The sequence below is a fragment of the Macaca thibetana genome, chromosome 17 (assembly GCF_024542745.1).
Source record: "Macaca thibetana thibetana isolate TM-01 chromosome 17, ASM2454274v1, whole genome shotgun sequence".
Classification (NCBI taxonomy): domain Eukaryota; kingdom Metazoa; phylum Chordata; class Mammalia; order Primates; family Cercopithecidae; genus Macaca; species Macaca thibetana.
Window position 1 is genome coordinate 1,261,043 of NC_065594.1, and position 20,031 is coordinate 1,281,073.

Genomic DNA, 20,031 nt, shown 5'->3' on the forward strand with positions numbered 1-20,031 from the left:
ACCCAGGAGGTGGAGGTTGCAGTGAGCCGAGATGGCGCCACTGCACTCCAGCCTGGGTGACAGAGTGAGACTGTCTCAGAAAATTATATATTAGCCAAGCATGGTGGTTCAACCAGTAGTCCCAGGTACTTGGAAGGCTGAGGTGGGAGGATCACTTGAGCCCAGGAGGCAGAGGTTACAGTGAGCCGAGATCACGTCACTGTACTTCAACCTGAGCAACAGAGTAAGACCCTGTCTCAAATAATAATAATAAATAAATGAATTAATAGTTGCCAAATATAGGCATGATATTTCTGTATAATCAGAATGTTTTACGTTTTATAAATGTGCTTCCCCACTCCACCCCAACCACGTGAGTATTTTCAAGTGATTAGTGGCAGCCTTCTGAAAAGGCCAACACAGAAAGCCTTCGTAATATATGAACACCATAAGAAAAAACTGAAATCTTGCACTTAGTAGCTTATTGCTAAATAACATACACGTCATAAAATGTAAAGATAGAATCTTGATCTAAGCCAGTGCTTCTCAATCAGTGATGATTTTTGTCCCCATGGGGATATTTGGCAATGTCTAGAAACATTTGTGACTGTCACACCTGAGGGTCGCTGCTGGCATCTAGTGGATAGAGTCCAGAGGTGCTGCAAAACATCTGCAGTGCACAGCACAGTCCCTCACAACAAATAATCATCTTGTCCAAGAAATCCTGCAACCAAAGATAAGTGGATGGGTGATGAGTGTGTGGTGAGCATGGTAAGAGGAAGGAAAGCAAAATTTTCATCTTCCTCATCGAGAAGTCAATACCTAAAGCTGAGAGGAAAAAAAAAGGTCAGTAAATAGTGATACAAACAAGTAACTTTGAGATTTGGAAATAAATAACCAAAGAATCAGCTAGAAAAGTTATGTAAGTGCTGGGCATGGTGGCGTGTACCTGTAATACTAGCTACTAGAAAGGCTGAGGTGAGTGGGTCACTTGAGTCCAGGCGTTTGAGGCTACAGTGCACTGGGATCACACCTGTGAATAGCCACTGTACTCCTCCTGGGCAACAAAGCAAGGCCTTGTCTTCAAAAATTTTTTTTGCCAGGCGTAATGGCTTATATCTGTAATCCCAGCACTTTGGAAAGCTGAGGCAAGAGGATTGCTTGAGCCCAGGAGTTCAAGACCAACCTCAGCAACCTGGTGAGACCCCTGTCTCTACAAAAAAAAAAAACAAAAACTGAAAAATTAGCTGGCATGGCATGCCCCTGTGGTCCCAGCTACTTGGGAGACTGAGCTCGGAGGATCGCTTGAGCCTGGGAGGTCATGGCTGCAAGCGAGTGAACCATGATTTCATCACTGCACTCCAGCCTGAAGGACAGAGCGAGATTATCTCAAAAAATATATATATATTTTTTAAATGGTATATATTTTAAAAATTGTTTTATTTTAAAAGGTTGTGAGTGGTTAGCTTCTGGTAAAGGGGAAGTGGGTAGAGGTGGTAGGGAACTCCTATTTGTTTTAATTAACCTGGTATGACTAGTTGGTGTTTTATACTAAATGTATCTGTTTTTTTGTTTTGTTTTGTTTGTTTGAGACAGGGTCGCTCCCTCTTGTCAGCCAGGCTGGAATGCCGTGGCTTGAGCTCTGCTCACTGCAACCTGCGGCTCAAGTGATCCTCCCACCTCAGCCTCCGGAGCAGCTGGGACTGCAGGCTTGTGCCACCACACTCTGCTAACTTTTGTGTTTTAACCGGGTGTGGTGGTGCATGTCTACAGGGGTTTTGTGGGGTTTTGTCATATTGCCCAGGCTGGTTTTTAACTCATGGGCTCAAGCAGTCTGCCCGCCTTGGCCTCCCAAAGCACTGGAATTGCAGGCATGAGCCACTTTACCTGGCCTATATATGTAATTTTAAAGTGTTAAAGATACTGAAGTTTGGAGAGCATTTACCCCAGTCACACTGCTAGATTTGACCCACATCATTCATGTACACTATTGCCTCCAATAGAAACCTTCATTAGTGTGCACTGTTGCCTCTGATAGGAATATTTACGTACACATGTGCCTCATCCCCCACCCAAGAAGCCAAGAAGTCCCCTGAGGCCAAGATTTATATCTGCTTTAGTTCAATAATCTCCGGCCAGGTGTGGTGGCTCATGCCTGTAATCTCAGCACTTTGGGAAGCTGAGGCGGGTGGATCACCTGAGGTCAGGAGTTTGAGACCAGCCTGACCAACATGGTGAAGCCCCATCTCTACTAAAAATACAAAAATTAGCTGGGTGTGGTGGCAGGCATCTGTAGTCCCAGCTACTCGGGAGGCTGAGGCAGGAGAATGGCCTTTACCTGGGAGGCGGAGCTTGCAATGAGCCAAGATCGTGCCACTGCACTCCAGCCTGGGCGTCAGAGCGACTCCATCTCAAAAAAAAAAAAAAAAATTGGGATCAGCAGAAAAGAATGTTAGCTCTGGCCTGTGGGCATGCCCTTCTCCAGGCTCCTTAGGAAGAAATTTAGAAAAAAGAATAGTGGTCAGAGTTCAGTCCTCAGTTCCCCTTTATCTGGGGTCCACATGCCAGTGGATGCCAGCAGACTTTTGGTAGAGGTCCAGAGTTTTGAAAAACAACTCAGGGACATATATTAAGATGTTAACTTTAGTTTCTCTAGGGAAGAAAACATCTGACTCTTTAACTTTCCCAGCTGTTGTTTTAAGCTATTATTACCTTTTTGCTTATTAATTTACTCATTTACTTTTCAAGGCTAGCTAGGTGCCTGGAATTTCCCTTGAAGGAACTCAAGGTTTTCCTTTATTTTTATGCTTGGGGATGCCCACAGGGGGTCCCTGTTCCGTTTCAGTGTTCAGGGACAGTAACGTGTATGGAGCTGTCCTCTCCTTTGATAACAATGCCTTCTTCTGAAATACTTCTGTATAAGCTGGGTACACTGTGTGTATCTGTTCATGCCTGTGAATAGCCACTGCACTCCAGCCTGGACAATGTAATGAGACCTCGTCTCTTTAAAAAAATAAAGTATAGGCCGGGCGCGGTGGCTCACGCCTGTAATCCCAGCACTTTGGGAGGCCGAGGCGGGCGGATCACGAGGTCAGGAGATGGAGACCATCCTGGCTAACACGGTGAAACCCCGTCTCTACTAAAAATACAAAAAAAAATTAGCCGGGCGTGGTGCGGGCGCCTGTAGTCCCAGCTACTCGGGAGGCTGAGGCAGGAGAATGGTGTGAACCCGGGAGGCGGAGCTTGCAGTGAGCCAAGATCGCGCCACTCACTCCAGCCGAGGCAACAGAGCGAGACTCCGTCTCAAAAAAAAAAAAAAAAAAAAAGTAAATACATAAGCCAGTAACAATTGCTTATTATCAAGTATTATTACTTGTATGTGCTATACTTTGGTATGCCTGTCAGCATAGTAGGTTTGTTTACGACAAATGGTTGAGTGGTGTGTGTTGCATTGCTACAACATCACTAGGTGATAGAAATTTTTCAGCTCCATTATACTCTTACGGGACCACCGCCTTATATGCCATCCATCATTGAAATTCAAACTCATTGTGTCGAAAACTGAACCTCCAAACCTGGTTTCCTTTGTTTCCTATATCAGTAAATGAACCCACTATCCACCCAAATGCCCATTCGGAAACTTAGGGTCATTGTTTACTCTTCTTTCTTCCTTAGCCCCTAGAGCCAATCAATTACCAACTAATCCAAATTCTACTTCCTGAGCACTTCTCAACTCTTATCTCTACTGCTATAATCCTAGACAGAGCTAACATCATCTTTTGCCAGAATTACTACTACAGTTTCTTCACTGCTCTGTGTGCTGCTTGCTTCCTTACATAGGTTGAGAATTCATAATACAATTAGAGCAATCTTTCCAAAGGACAAATTTGATCATGTCACATCTTTGCATTTATTTATCTGATCATATCACATCTCTGCATCGATTGATTGATTGCAGAGTCTCACTCTGTCTCCCAGGCTGGAGTGCAATGGCACAATCTCAGCCCACTGCAACCTCCGCCTCCCAGGTTCAAGCAATTCTCCTGCCTCAGCCTCCCCAGTAGCTGGGATTACAGGTGCGCGCCCCCACGCCTGGCTAATTTTTGTATTTTTAGTAGAGATGGGGGTTTTACCATGTTGGCGAGGCTGGTCTTGAACTCCTGACCTCAGGTGATCCGCCTGCCTCTGCCTCCCAAAGTGCTGGGATTACAGGCGTGAGCCTCCGCACCTGGCCCACACCTCTGCATTTTTTACTTTAAAGCTGCCACATTACTTTCAGAATGAAACAGAACAAGTCCATTTTTATTTTCTTTCACTGCATTGCATATGGTACTCAAGTTGTGTTGTGTATAGCTAATAGGATGCCATTCACATTTTATACATCTTTATTATGTTAAATCTTTTTAGTGTTTTTATTATAATTTTATTGACAACAAAATAGGTAATGTGTCTTTATTACAACAGATTTCAGTAAATAGTAGTAAAATGTTCAAAAACAAAATAAAAATTAAATTTCTGACAGATACGGTGACCTTATTTAACAATGTTAATACACATACATACTACTTTGAATTTACAGTGTTAATCTAGCAACATCTAAATGGTCTGCTTTTGAGCAAGGAGATGTTTTTTAAGCACATTGTTTCAATTAAAATCAGATTTTAAAAATGTTCTTTGTATTAGTGAACTAAAATAGTATGCTTAGTACTCACTTTAAATCCCTAAGTATTTATGACCTATTTAAAAAGTAATCACTTATCATTAATAATTGATGAACAAAGTAGTATGTATACCTGAATTAGAGCTCTCTCTTCATATTTGTGTGTGTTTGGGCCCATGTATTGAAGGGATTATTTATGGAAATTTCACCATTAAAATTAATTGCTGTTAAATTTTAGTGACTTTCACATTAGTTTTTATAACCACTTTATTGAGATGTAGTTAACATACCCTAAAATTCACCAATCTTAGAACATTTTCATCATCCCAAAAATAAACCCCCTATCTATTAACAGTCCCCTTTTCAACTCCAACTCCTCTAAAGTTCTAGGCAACTGTTAGTCTATCTTCTGCCTATAAATTTGCCTCTTGTGTGACATTTCACATAAATAGAATCACACAAGTACTTCGCAACTAGTTTTTTCATGTGTCATACTATTTTTAATTTTTTCCCATGTTGTAGCATACATCAGTACTTCATTTGTTTTTATCCATTGCATAGATAATACTGTATTTATATCTATTCTTTCATCTGTGATGGGACATTTGAGTCGTTTCTACTTTTTGACTATTATGAGTAATATTACCATGAACGTTTGTGTCTAAGTTTTTGTGTGGACATACTTTTTTTTTTTTTTTTTGAGACGGAGTCTTGCTCCTGTCACCCAGGCTGGAGTGCAGTGGTGAGATCTCAGCTCACTGCAACCTCTGCCTCCCGTGTTCAAGCAATTTTCTGCCTCAGCCTCCCAAGTAGCTGGGATTACAGGCGCCCGCCACCACACCAGCTAATTTTTGTATTTTTAGTAGAGTCGGGTTTTCACCATCTTGGTTAGGCTGGTCTTAAACTCCTCACCTCGTGATCCACCCACCTCGGCCTCCCAAAGTGTTGAGATTACAGGCGTGAGCCACCGTGGCTGGCCTGTGTGTCCATATATTTTTATTTCTTTTGGATATATACCTTGGAGTGGAATTGCTGGGTCATATGGTAACTCTGTTTAAACTTCGACAAACTTCCAGTTTTCATTTTTTTGTTTTTTGAGACGAAGTCTCGCACTGTCACCCAGGCTGGTGTGCAGTAGCATGATCTCAGCTGGCTGCAACCTCCGCCTTCCAGGTTCAAGCAATTCTTCTGTCTCAGCCTCCTGAGTAGCTTGGATTACAGGCACCTGCTACCACACTCATCTAATTTATTTTTTGTCTTTTGTTTTTTGTTTTTTTGAGCCAGACAGTTTTCAAAAGTGGCTACGCCACTTTACATTTCCCACCAGGATCTTAGAGAGGTTCCAGTTTCTCCACATCTTTGCCAAGACTTTCGTTCTCCTTTTTTTTTTTTTTAAAGCATGCAGTCTTGCTCTGTTGCCCCAGGCTGGAGTACAGTGGCATGATCTCAGCTCACTGCAACCTCTGCCTCCAGGGTTGAAGTGAGGTCTCTTGTGTCTCAGTCTCCCGAGTAGCTGCGATTACCAGTACCTGCCCCACCAGGCCCGGCTAAATGTTGTATTTTTAGTAGAGACGGGGTTTCACCATATTGCCCTGGCTGGTTTCAAACCCCAGACTTCAGCTGATCCACCCGCCTCAGCCTCCCAAAGTCCTGGGATTATAGGCGTGAGTCACCACACCCAGCCTCATTCTCTATTTATGATAGCCATCTTCTTCAATATGAAGTGGTACATTGTCACCTTTTTTTTTTCTTCTTCTTCTTCTGGGACAGGGTCTCACTCTGTCGTCCAGACTGGAGTGCAGTGCTGCGATCTCAGCTCAGCTTAACCTCTGCCTCCTGGGTTCAAGCGATTTTCCTGCTTCAGCCTCCCGAGTAGCTGGGATTACAGGCACATGCCAGTATGGCCTGGCTAATTTTTGTATTTTTAGTAGAGACAGGGTTTCACCATGCTGGCCAGACTTGTTTTCGAACTCCTGACCTCAAATGATCCACCCGCCTTGGCCTCCCAAAGTGCTGGGATTACAGGCGTGAGCCACCACACCTGGTCGTCATTGTCTTTTTGATAGGCATTTCTTTGATGCCTAATGATGAGCATGTGCTTATTGAGCATTTGAATATACATTAATTTTTTAAAGTTTAACCTAAAGTAAAATTGTAATCTATCCTCTTTGTCCTCAGATGATGGAAACAAAATCAAAAAAATTAACAGCATCAGAAAATAGAAAAAGGAATGCTGTTAGAGAAGAAAATGAGAAACAATTCTGTGGATCGTCAAGTACACTTTTGAAAAAAATAGATGGAATCACAGAAAAGAAGGAAAAGACTTCAGAGCTACACCTTTCGGTAGAATGTGGCACGGATACATTACTCATCAAAGAGAATGTGAATTTACCTCCTTCTTCCGCGTTAGCCATAGCTGATACATTTCAAGAGCAACTGGAAGAGAAAAATTTTGAAGACTCCATTGTACCAGTTGTGCTTTCCGCAGATCCAGGTACGTGGCCCCGAATTTTGAATATTAAACAACGGGACACTCTTGTTGAAAATGTTCCGCCTCAAGTAAGAAATTTTAACTTTCCAAAAGATAATACAGGGAGAAAGTTTTCAGAAACTTATTATACACGGATTCTTCCAAACGGTGAAAAAACCACTAGATCCTGGTTACTTTATTCGACCTCAAAAGATTCTGTGTTTTGTCTATATTGCAGACTCTTTGGGGAAGGAAAAAATCAACTGAAAAATGAAAATGGTTGCAAAGATTGGCAACATTTATCACATATTCTTAGTAAACATGAAGAAAGTGAAATGCACATCAACAATAGTGTTAAGTACTCAAAATTAAAATCTGATCTGAAAAAAAATAAAGCTATTGATGCTGCAGAACGCAGATTATATGAAAATGAGAAAAATGATGGTGCGCTATTGTTGTACACATAATATACCTGATTTGTTTTTTGGCATGATGCTCAGAATCTTACATTACTCAGAAAACATCTGTGCTGCAAGAGTCAGTACTATCCTGTTGTAAGTCTCCTCTACAGAGTAACTTGCAACAGTTCCTTAGCAATAAGTATGTTAGCAAATAAATAGCAAAAAATGTTTCCATTCTAAATCTAAAACTAATTAGTTTCAATCATCATTAGGCAATGAAGATTAACAACAATTTTGAAGATTGTTAATCTTCAAAATCTATCAATTTACACCTATTTAAAAATTGGCATTTAATGACTGCCATTTGACGGGTTTGGTTAATATTCTGTTCTTGGTTGGGCGCGATGACTCAATGCCTGTAATCCCAGCACTTTGGGAGGCCCAGGTGGGTAGATAATGGAGGTCAGAAGTTCAAGACCAGCCTGGCCAACATGGCAAAACCTGGTCTTTGTTAAAAATACAAAAATTAGCTAGGTATGGTGGCACACACCTGTAGTCCCAGCTACTCAGGAGGCTGAGGCAGGAGAATTGCTTGAACCAGGAGGCAGAGGTTACAGTAAGCTGAGATTGCACCACTGCACTCCAGCCTGAGCAACAGAATGAGACTCAGTCTCAAAAAAAAAAAAAAAAAAATATATATATATATATATAGTGTTCTAATTACCTTAAAAGAGGAAAGAAAGGCTTGAATTGATCAATACTAGTTTGAATAAGATACTTACGTGAACAAGCATTCTCAACATTATTATTAAAGTAAAACTACTCAGTTTACAGAATGGGATCTGAAACTACAGCTTTTTGCTATTAAACCAAATACTTGTGATTTACTTCGTTTGAGCAAAATATTTTTATTTGAACAAAACAGCATTATTTGTTATGTTAATGATGGTTAATTTCCATTTTATTGGTTTTATTTTTGTTTTAATTTAATTTGTAAATGTTTTAGCATTTGTTATTGTATGTGAACTGTAAGTATATTTACCTATTTTATGTTGATAAAAATATAAAAAATATTAAAATAAGTATATATTAAGTTAACCTTCAAGTGTTATGGGCTTTTTCCTCCCTGTGAAAAGAGATGGCATGCTTGAAATTTGAGACACACCAATGAAAATTAGGAATCTAAGTTGTTTTAGATGGTCAGCAGCCCCATCACTGTGTATTTAGTAAATCTCCCTTCTGTTTCTGATTTCTGATGTCAATTTTATAATATATTAAATTTTTATATACTATTCCTGTGAAACAAAATGGCATATGAGCAGCGACTAGAACACAAGGTGCATTCTTATGGGATGACACTAGGAATACTTGCAGACTCTCAACGATGCCAGTGTATTTTGGAATACCCATGAGAATCATCCTCATTAACTTCTAACCATTTTGAATGTTTGTTTGTTTGTTTTAAATAGAGATAGGGTTTCACTATGTTGTCCAAGCTAGTCTTGAACTCCTGGTCTCAAGCGATCCTCCCACCTCAGCCTCCCAAAGTGCTGGAATTACAGGCTTGAGCCACCATGCCCGGCCACCATTTTGATTTTTGACAACTAGATCATTTAGTATTTTCAGACTTGGATCTAAATGTGGCTTTGGGATGTTTGGGATTCTCTAGCAGCCCAGAGAATACTCTAGAGACATAGAATAAGTTTTGAAATTTGTTTGCAAATTATCTTTCTTTCTTTTTTTTTTTTTTTTTTTTTAAGTTGGAGTCTTGCTCTGTCACCCAGGCTGGAGTGCAGTGGTGCCATCTCGGCTCACTGCAAGCTCCGCCTCCTGGGTTCATGCCATTCTCATGCCTCAGCCTCCCGAATAGCTGGGACTACAGGTGCCCGCCACCACGCCCAGCTAATTTTTTGTATTTTTTAGTAGAGATGGGGTTTCACCGTGTTAGCCAGGATGGTCTCGATCTCCTGACCTTGTGATCCATCCGCCTCGGCCTCCCAAAGTGCTGGGATTACAGGCATGAGCCACTGCGCCCAGCTGTTTGCAAGTTATCAACGTACTCATTATTTCAGACTGGGCACGGTGGCTCATGCTTATAATCCCAGCACTTTGGGAGGCTGAGTGGGGTAAATCACTTGAGGTCAGGGATTCAAAACCAGCCTGGCCAACATAGTGAAACCCCGTCTCTGTTAAAGTACAAAAATTAGTGTGGTGGCGCATGCCTGTAATCCCAGCTACTTGGGAGGCTGAGGCATGAGAATCGCTTAAACCCAGGAGGCAGAGGTTGCGGTGAGCCGAGAACATGCTACTGCACTCCAGCCTGGGTGACAGAGTGAGACCCTGTCTCTAAAATAAATAAACAAATATACTCATTATTTCATTAAAGCTTGTCAATCAACTGAATCACAGATTCATAGTATAATTAGACTCTTTTGTATTTGAGCCAACTACTGAAATCAATCAGTGGCTGCTTGAGATAATTTGGCATAACTATCAGATTTATCAATTTAAAAAATAAAATTAGATCCTCACCTTAAATTCATTTATTTCATCATCATACTGCACACCTAGAAGGCGCCATCAATTCCACACATAGTAATTAAAGGTAAAAAATTCAAAAGACAGGTGTTTCATTGACCTATGTTCCTTGTAAATAGCCTTCAAATTTTCCATATGTTTGACACCTTTCATAATACAGTGTTAGATGATACGGGCTCAGTGGCATAAACCTGTAGTCCCTACTGCTTGGTAGACTGAGGGAGGATCCCTGGAGCCCAGGAGTTGGAGTCCAGATGAGGCAACATAATAAAACCCCTACCCCTTTAAAAAAAAAAATCAACTAAGTTAAGAAGAGAAGATAAAAATGCAAGTATGGCTGTACAGGAATAATTTAATTTTTTTCCTTTTCTAGTTTTTAGTTTTTAATTTTTATTTATTTATTTATTCATTTATTTATTTAGAGGCAGAGTTTTGCTCTTGTTGCCCAGGCTGGAGTGCAATGGCACGATCTTGCCTCCCAGGTTCAAGCGATTCTCCTGCCTCAGCCTCCCGAGTAGCTGGGATTATAGGTGTCCACCACTATGCCTGGCTAATTTTTTGTATTTTTAGTAGAGATGGGTTTTGCCATATTGGCCAAGCTGGTCTCGAACTCGGACCTCAGGTGATCCACCCGCTTCGTCCTCCCACAGTGCTGGGATTACAGGTGTGAACCACCGCGCCTGGCCTGATTTTTATTTTTTTAATGTAAAATTAATGTGTGCTCACTATAAGGAAGGAAGGGAGAAAACATAGACGTGAAGGTCCTATTTACCATCCCTCACCTCCCCAGCTGCAGTAACTGTCATCACTGATCTGGACTGTACCCAGGGTTTCTTTTCATCTTTTTAGCTACTTCACTGGGAAAAATCATTAGAAAAAATTATCTCCTACTACTAATTTTATGTCAAAAATTAGAAAGGACAGTCTCAATAGTCTTGAAGAAAATGGCAGTGCCAATTAATATTGACTTACTGGTTTTCTCATCTCACTGAGGACAACTGAGATTGTTTTCATAAACTTCTGATTTTCTTTTTTTTTTTTTTTTTTTTTTTTTTGAGACGGAGTCTCGCTGTGTCTCCCAGGCTGGAGTGCAGTGGCGTGATCTCGGCTCACTGCAAGCTCCGCCTCCCGGGTTCACGCCATTCTCCCGCCTCAGCCTCCCAAGTAGCTGAGACTACAGGCGCCCGCCACCACGCCCGGCTAGTTTTTTGTATTTTTAGTAGAGACGGGGTTTCACCATGTTAGCCAGGATAGTCTCGATCTCCTGACCTCGTGATCCACCCGCCTCGGCCTCCCAAAGTGCTGGGATTACAGGCTTGAGCCACCGCGCCCGGCCAACTTCTGATTTTCAAAATTGCTATCTTTAAAATTCTTACATTGACCTATTTTCCTCTTGTGATTTCTTTGGTCCTCTCTTAGTGTCATGAGCCAGTAAGAGTTGCTAATAGCCACTTCATATATATATACAGTGTACAATTTGCTACATGTAATGTAAAAGTGTGGCCAGGCACAGTGGCTCACGCCTGCAATCCCAGCACTTCGGGAGGCTGAGGCAGGCGGATCACCTGAGGTCAGGAGTTCGAGACCAGCCTGGCCAACGTGGTGAAACCCCATCTCTACTAAAAACACAAAACATTAGCCGGGCGTGGTGGCGCACGCCTGTAGTCCTAGTTACTCTGGAGGCACGAGAATCGCTTAAGCCCTGGAGGCAGAGGTTGCAGTGACCCAAGATCATGCCATTGTACTCCAGCCAGGGCTAAAAGAGCGAAATGCCATCTCAAAAAAAAAAAAATTAGCCGGGCATGGTGGCATGTGTCTGTAAATCCCAGCTACTCAGGAGGCTGAGGTGGGAGAATTGCCTAAACCTGGGAGGCAAAGGTTGCAATGAGCCAAGATCATGCCACTGCACTTCAGCTTGGGTGACACAGCAAGACTCTGTCTCAAAACAAAAAGTAAAAGTGAGTATAATTGAATGGAAGATCTCAGTCAAGTTCAGTGGAAAGAATAATACTATATCTTTTTAGGTCTCATCACTCTTTTTGTCTCCAAAGCTCTGAAGTTCCCCATTACTTGGAGTTTAAAATTCCTCAACTCCTTGACACAACATAAGATCTTAACATAGGCAGCTGCAATCATCAGTGGCAGATGAACAGGGAAAGGCATAGACAAAGACAATGTGAAGGCACAAAGTTTTAGAGCTGGAATAGTGCTGTATAACACGGTCCCCAAACCCCTGGCTGGGACCTGTTAGGAACCGGGCCACACAGCAGGAGGTGAGCAACTGCTGAATGAGCATTACTGCTGAGCTCCGCCTCCTGTCAGATCAGCGTTAGCATTCAATTTTCATAGGACTGGGAACCCTATTGTGAATGGAGGTTGCAGGCTCCCTGTGAGAATCTAATACCTGATGATCTGAGGTGGAGCAGTTTCATCCTGAAACCACCCCCACCCCCTTCGTCCATGGAAAAATTGTCTTCCACGAAACTGTCTTCCCTTGTGCCAAAAAGGTTGGAGACCACTGCTCTGTAAGGTTGACTTACAATGTGTGACCATGTTAAGGCTGAAATTAAGAATTTGAGGCTGGGCTGGGCGCGGTGGCTCATGCCTGTAATCCCAGCACTTTGGGAGGCCAAGGCAGGTGAATCCCTTGAGCCCAGGAGTTTGAGACCAGCCTGAGCAACACGGTGAAACCCCATCTCTACAAAATATACGAACATTAGCCAGGTGTGGTGGCACACATCTGTGATCCTGTGTACTTGGGAGGCTGAGGTGGGAGGATCACTTGAGCCCTGGAGGTTGAGGCTACAATGAGTCATGATGGAGCCACTGCACTCCAGCCTGGGCTGGACAGAGTATCAAAAAAAAAAAAAAACCAAAAAAAAAAAACGCTGGTCCAAGATGAGCCGGTAGAGTAAATGAGTTATCTCAATTCTCAGTCAGTTACAAATTGAACTCTCCCTCCTCTGACTACTTCACTTAAAAAAAAAAAAAAAAAAGAGTGCCAGGCGCGGTGGCTCACGCCTGGAATCCCAGGACTTTGGGAGGCCGGGGGGGTGGATTGCTTGAGGTCAGGAGTTTAAGACTAGCCTGACCAACATGGTGAAACTCCATCTCTACTAAAAATACAAAAATTAGCCAGGTATGGTGGCGGGCAGCCTATAATCTCAGCTACTCTGGAGGCTGCGGCAGGAGAATCGCTTGAACCTGGGAGGTGGAGGTTACAGTGAGCTGAGATCACACCCTGCACTCCAGCCGGGGTGACAGAGTGAGACTCTGTCTCAAAAAAGAAAATAAATAAAAATAAAAAATAAAAAAAGAGAGAATTTAACTAGAAAGCAAATTTTGAGCCAATTAACAGAATCTTTGTTTTTAAGAGGGTGTGAAGTTAGATCGGGAATATATTGGTGTTAATTTTAAATGTAGACAGTAGATTATTTTGAACTAATATCCTGGAAATCGCATTCAGAGTGAAGAGCATATTAATCCAGTTTGCTTCTAAGGATAAATAAACCAGAGAAACCCCTAGGAAATAAGACTAACACCTCACTCCTGTTGGCGTTAAAAAGCCTTTCATAATATGTGCCTACAAATTAATAAAATTGTAAACCTTTAGCGACCAGATGCCGGGCTGAGCCCTGGGCCCAGAGATCCGTGGGGGGTGAGTGCGTGCTCCGGCACCCGGGCACCTGCCGTGGGCTTTGCAGGGACGTGGGCACAGAGATTCATGGGGCATTTCACACAAGCATACTGCTGCGTGACCGCTCGCTCACACTGCGTCCAGAAGCTGGGGATGTGCTGCGGCCCACAGGGGGCGCCTCCACCGCGTGCAGGATGACCTGCTGCGACCAGCTCCAGGACCGCAGGCACCTGCTGGCTCACTGTGATCCTCGCCCTGGCGCTGTGTGAGGAGGTCATGGTCTACAGGATGGTAAGTGACAGCTGCTACAGGGAGAGGAGCCACCCTTCGGTGCCTTACCATGACTTGCAGAAGAGCTGGCGTCAGGAATGTCACATCTACCCCAAATCACCCACCGCTTCATCACCAAGGAGGCATCTTCTCCCACTGGACCAAGAAGAAGCCCTCTGTCCTGGAGGGGCAAGTAGCCTCCTTCACCACACTCCACCAAGAACATTTGCTCTAGGGATCCTGCCTCGCCACATGCCAGGTGGACCTAAGCTTCCTTTCTGCCCCACTCTAAGGACACTTGGAGCCATCTCAGGCCTCAAGACTTGAAGGGGAGCAGAGGGGGTGGCCTGTCTCCACCTCCACTCTGTGAGTAATCCTCCACTCTGAGTAATCCACAGCATTCTGGCACTCACCCCACCTCCAGGTCTGTCAAGTGGCCTTTGCTCCTGGGGCTGATGGCCCCCTGCTCACCAGCATTATGACCTTGTGCCATTCCTGATGCTTCCTCCCCTGGCTCCCTACTGTTGAAGGCCAAAAGAGTGAGGGTCATGATCAACTCGGTATACCACTGTAGGCTACGTAAGTAAACGGCAAACTTCTCATGAAAGCAGCATGTTGGCAAACTGACAAACTGTATCTGCCACCCAGAAGGAATGCTGAGGGCAGTCACACCCCAGATGCAAGTGTTTCTTGTAATTAGGCACGTCTGAAGCTTGTTAGCAATCATGTTAACTTGTGCTCAGTTAAGCCGCTGACCAATCATTACCTCCTGCTCCCTGCTCTTTCTACCCAATAAATAGGAAGGGCTGTAGAGGCTCAGGCGGCTGCCTTTGCTCACTAGAAGCAGGGACCTGTCTTCTTCCCCTGGCCCTTTCTTTAAAAGTTTCTTTTAATTTTTCATTTCTACATTTGTCCTCCTTCCTTCAGTCTTGTAATGACGGTCTCAAGTAGTAACAAACTGTCATAATGATGGTCTCAAGTAGTAACTGTAGCAGCCTGTCACACCCTACCGCCCTTTGGTGCCGCACTTCTCAGGCCAGTCGCCTGGTCGGGGCAGCAGAGAGTCTAGGGTTTGTTGGGTGAAGATGCCATTGAGCTGTGACTGCCAGGGCCATATTAGGAACTTATGGATATTTCTGGAGGGTGGGGGGAAGACAAAAATGAAACAAAGAAACATGGGAAGGTATTATGAACAATTTAGGTCAAAGAATTTAAGATAGCCAGATGTGGTGGCACATGCCTGTAATCCCAGCTACTCAGGAGGCTGAGGCAGGAGAATTGCTTAGACCTGGGAGACAGAGGTTGTGGAGAGCCGAGATCGGGCCACTGCACTCCAGCCTGGGCGACAGAGCGAGATTCAGTCTCAAAAAAAAAAAAAAAAAAAAAAAAAATGGGTGGGGGGGGGCTGGGCGTGGTGGCTCATGCCTTAATCTCAGCACTTTGGGAGGCCAAGGCGGGCAGATCACCTGAGGTCGGGAGTTCAAGACCAGCCTGACCAACATGGAGAAACTCCATCTCTACTAAAACTAAAAAAAATAAAAAAGTGGGGTACAGTGGCTCATGCCTGTAATCATAGCACTTTGGGAGGCCGCACGTCTGCAATCCTAGCACTTTGGGAGGCCGAGGCGGGTGGATCACCTGAGGTAAGGAGTTCGAGACCAACCTGGCCAACATGGCGAAACCCCGTCTCTACTAAAAATACAAAAAGTAGCCAGGCATGGTGGCGGACGCCTATAATCCCAGCTACTCAGGAGGCTGAAGCAGGAGAATTGCTTGAAGCCAGGGGCGGAGGTTGCCGTGAATCAAGATTGTGCCACTTTACTCCGGCCTGGACAAAAGAGCAAAACTCTGTCTCAAAAAACAAAAGCAAAAACAAAAAAATCAGCTGGATGTAGTGGCAGGTGGCTGTAATCCCAGCTAGCCAGCTAGTTGCAAGGCTGAGGCAAGAAAATTGCTTGAACCCAGGAGGTGGAGGTTGCAGTGAGCCGAGATTGCACCATTGCACTCCAGCCTGGGCACCAAGAGTGAAACTCCGTCTCAAAAAAAAAAAAAAAAAAAAAAAGAAAGAAAAGAAAAAGAAAAAAATGTATTTGAGATTTAGTCAAAACATTCCATTGGTGCTAACAAAATAGGCCTCACGTTGAATTATTTCAGTTTGGTGCTATATGACAGTAGTGTTTGGTGTATTTCACATGTCTCTACAAATAATCTGCAAAGATACAAATGATTTACAAATAGGTTTTCAACATCATTTCTTGTTTTTTTTGAGATGGAGTCTCACTTTGTCACCCAGGCTGGAGTGCAGTGGCATTATCTGGGCTCACTGCAACCTCCACCTCTGGGTTCAAGCGATTCTCCTGCCTCACCCTCCTGAGTAGCTGGGATTACAGGTGTGAGCCTCCACACCTGGCTAACTTTTATATTTTTAGGAGAGACAGGGTTTCACCACGTTGGCCAGGCTGGTCTTGAACTCCTGACCTTAAGTGATCCATCTGCCTTGGCCTCCCAAAGTGCTGGGATGATAGGTATGAGCCACCATGCCCGGCCCGTAATATCTTCAATAAAGAAATTTTTTTGTTTGTTTTTTGAGACAGACTCTCTCACTCTGTCACCTAGGCTGGAGTGTAGTGGCTCAATCCTGGCTCACTGCAACCTCTTCTTCCTGGGTTTAAGTGATTCTCCTGACCTCAAGTGATTCACCTGCCTTGACCTCCCAAAGTATTGGTATTACAGACGAGAGCCACCGTGCCTGGTCTATTAAAGATTAATTGGTAATAATATTGTCTTGATCCATTTTGTGCTGCTATAACACAATAACTGAGACTGGGTAATTTACAAAGAGCAGAAGTCTAGTTCTCATATTTCTTAAGACTGAGAAGTGCAAGATCAAGGCCCTGACATTTAGTGTCTAGTGAAGGCTGCATGCTGTGGGGAGGAGGAACACTGTGTCTTCACATGCACAAGGCAGAAGGGCAAGAGAGGACTAACTTCACTGTCAATCCCCTTTCTAAGGGAACCTAGTCCTATTAATGAGGAAGGAACCCTTCTGTCCCAATCATTTTTCAAAGGTCCACCTCTTAATACTATCACGTTGGCAACACCTCAATTTTGGAGGATCCTCATTCAAACCATAGCAAATATGTAAAATGCTGTTTTGTCTTTGAAATTAGTCTTAGTTGTGTGATTTTCAGTAGAAATCAGGCAAACAAATTTAAAAGGTATTTTTACTAAAATTACATGGAGCTAGGTGCAGTGGTTCATGCCTGTAATCCAAAGCTACTTAGGAGGCTAAGCTGGGGGGATGGCTTGAGCCCAGGAGGTCAAGACTGCAGTGAGCCATTATCACGCCACTGCACTACAGCCTGCGTGACAGAGTGAGATACTGTCTCAAAAACAAAAACAAAAAAAACAAAAATAAAGTACATGCTACAACATGGATGCACCTTGAAAATATGGTAACCGTATTAAGACACACAAAAGGACAATTATATGATTTCGCTTATATGAGGTATCTCAAATAGTCAAATGCCTAGACAGAAAGTAAAATAGTGGTTACCAGGGGCTGGAGGGAGGGGGTATTGTGAAGTTATTGTTTAGAGGGTAGAGTTTTAGTTTGGGTTGAATTAAAAAGTTCTGGAGATGGATGGTGGTTGAGGTCAAGAGATCGAGACCATCCTGGCCGACATGGTGAAACCCCGTCTCTACTAAAAATACAGAAATTAGCTGGGCATGGTGGTGCTTGCCTGTAGTTTCAGCTACTTGGGAGGCTGAGGCAGGAGAATCGCTTGAACCCGGGAGGCGGAAGTTGCAGTGAGCAGAGATCGTGCCACTGCACTCCAGCCTGGTGACAGAGCAAGACTCCATCTCAACAACAACAAAAAAAGTTGGTAAATTTTGTGTGATGTACATTTTAGCAAAATAAGCAAAAATAATCCTATGTAATTGTATTAATGAATTAATTTAATTTTATTTTTTTTGGAGAGGGAGTCTCCCTCTGTCACTCAGGCTGGAGTGCACCGGCACAATATTGGCTCCCTGCAACCTCCGCCTGCTGTGTCACGATTCTCCTGCCTCAGCCTCCTGAGTATCTGGGATTATAAGCATGTGCCACCATGCCCGGCTAATTTTTGTATTTTTAGTAGAGACAAGGTTTCACCACGTTGGCCAGACTGGTCTCAAACTTCTGACCTCAAGTGATCTGCCCACGTTGGACTCCCAAAGTGCTGGGATTACAGGTATGAGCCACTGCGCCCAACCAAATTTTATTTATTTTGTAAGAGACAAGGCCTCACTCTGTTGCACCAGCTGGAGTGCAGTGGTGCCATCATAGCTCACTGCAGCCTTGACCTCCCAGGCTCAAGCAATTCTCCCACTTCAACCTCTTGAGTACCTGGGATTACAGGAGTGAACCGCTGCACCCACTTCAGGGTTTCAATTTTGAGGAAGTCCAGATTGTCTATTTTCCCTTTTGTTGTCCTTGTTTTTGGTGTCATATCCAAATCATTGCCAAATCCAAGTCATGAAGATTTTGCCCTATGTTTTCTTCAGAGTTTTATAGTTTTAGCTCTTACACTTAGGCATTTGACACCTTTTGAGTTAATTGTGTATGTGGTGTATAATAAGGGCCCAACTTCATTCTTTTGAACATGTATCTCCAGTTTTGCCAGCACCATTTGCTGAAAAAACTGGTCTTTCCCTAATGAATGATCTTGACATCCTTGTTAAAAATTGTTGACCGGGCCAGGCACAGTGACTCATGCCTGTAATCCCAGCACTTTGGGAGGCCAAGGCGGGTGGATCACCTATGGTCAGAAGTTTGAGACCAGCCTGGCCAATGTGGTGAAACCCTGTCTCTATTAAAAATGCAAAAATTAGTTGGGCGTGGTGGTGCATGCCTGTAATCCCAGCTACTCGGGAGGCTGAGGTAAGAGAATTGCTTGAACCCAGGAGATGGAGGTTGCAATGAGTCAAGATCAAGCCACTGCACTCCCGCCTGGGTGACAGAGCCAGACTCCGTCTCAAAAAATAAAAAAATCGTTGACCATATATATGTGAGGGTTTATTTCTGGGATCTCTATTCTATTCCATTGTCTGTACATCTGCGTTTATGCTCATATCACAGTGTTTTGATTTCTGTAGGTTTGTAGTATATTTTGAAATCAGTAGTTGTGAGACCTCCAACTTTGGTTTTTTTTTTTTTTTTTTGAGGCGGAGTTTCATTCTTGTTGCCCAGGCTGGAGTGCAATGGCATGATCTCGGCTCACCGCAACCTCTGCCTCCCAGGTTCAAGCAGTTCTCCTGCCTCAGCCTCCCTAGTAGCTGGGATTATAGGCATGTGCCACCAGGCCCAGCTAATTTTGTATTTTTAGTAGAGACGGGGTTTCTCCATGTTGGTCAGGCTGGTCTTGAACTCCCGACCTCAGGTGATCCACCTGCCTCAGCCTACCAAAGTGCTGGGATTACAGGCGTGAGCCACTACGCCCGGCCTAACTTTGTTATTTTTCAAGATTGTTTTGACTTTTTAGGGTTTCCTGAAATTCCATATACTTTTTTTGTGTGTGCGGGTAATGGAGTTTAACTCTTGTTGCCCAAGCTGGAGTGCAATGGAGCAATCTCGGCTCACCACAACCTCTACCTCCTGGGTTCAAGCGATTCTCCTGCCTTAGCCTCCCGAGTAGCTGGAATTGCAGGCATGCACCACTACACCTGGCTAGTTTTGTATTTTTAGTCGAGATGGGGTTTCTCCATGTTGGTCAGGCTGGTCTCCAACTCCTGACTTCAGATGAACTGCCCACCTCAGCCTCCCAAAGTGCTGCGATTATAGGCATGAGCCACTGTGCTCTTAAACCTTCCAATCTGTGAACATGGAATGTCTTTCCCTTTATTTTTATTTTTAATTTTGAGTCAGGATCTTGCTGTCTCACCAGGCTGCAGTGCAGTGGCCTGATCACAGCTCACTGCAGCCTCAACCTCCTGGGCTCAAGAGATCCTCCTACTGCAGCCTCCTGAGTGCTGGGACTTCAGGTGCAAGCCACCATGCCTGGCTAATTTTTTTCTAGTTTTTGTAGAGATGGGG

General features: G+C 43.7%; 1 protein-coding gene across 5 annotated transcripts in view; it reads left to right on the top strand.

The window, feature by feature from the left end:
* The window catches only part of ZMYM5 (zinc finger MYM-type containing 5), a 41,246-nt gene extending 32,638 nt beyond the window's left edge, over positions 1-8,608 (top strand). For all 5 annotated transcript variants that reach the window (XM_050766740.1, XM_050766739.1, XM_050766741.1 and 2 more), the window contains one exon: positions 6,818-8,608. In XM_050766740.1, coding sequence (XP_050622697.1) covers positions 6,818-7,576 — 759 coding nt within the window. In that variant the 3' untranslated portion in view covers positions 7,577-8,608. The remainder of the gene's footprint in view (positions 1-6,817) is intronic.
* Positions 8,609-20,031: the final 11,423 nt, after the last annotated feature.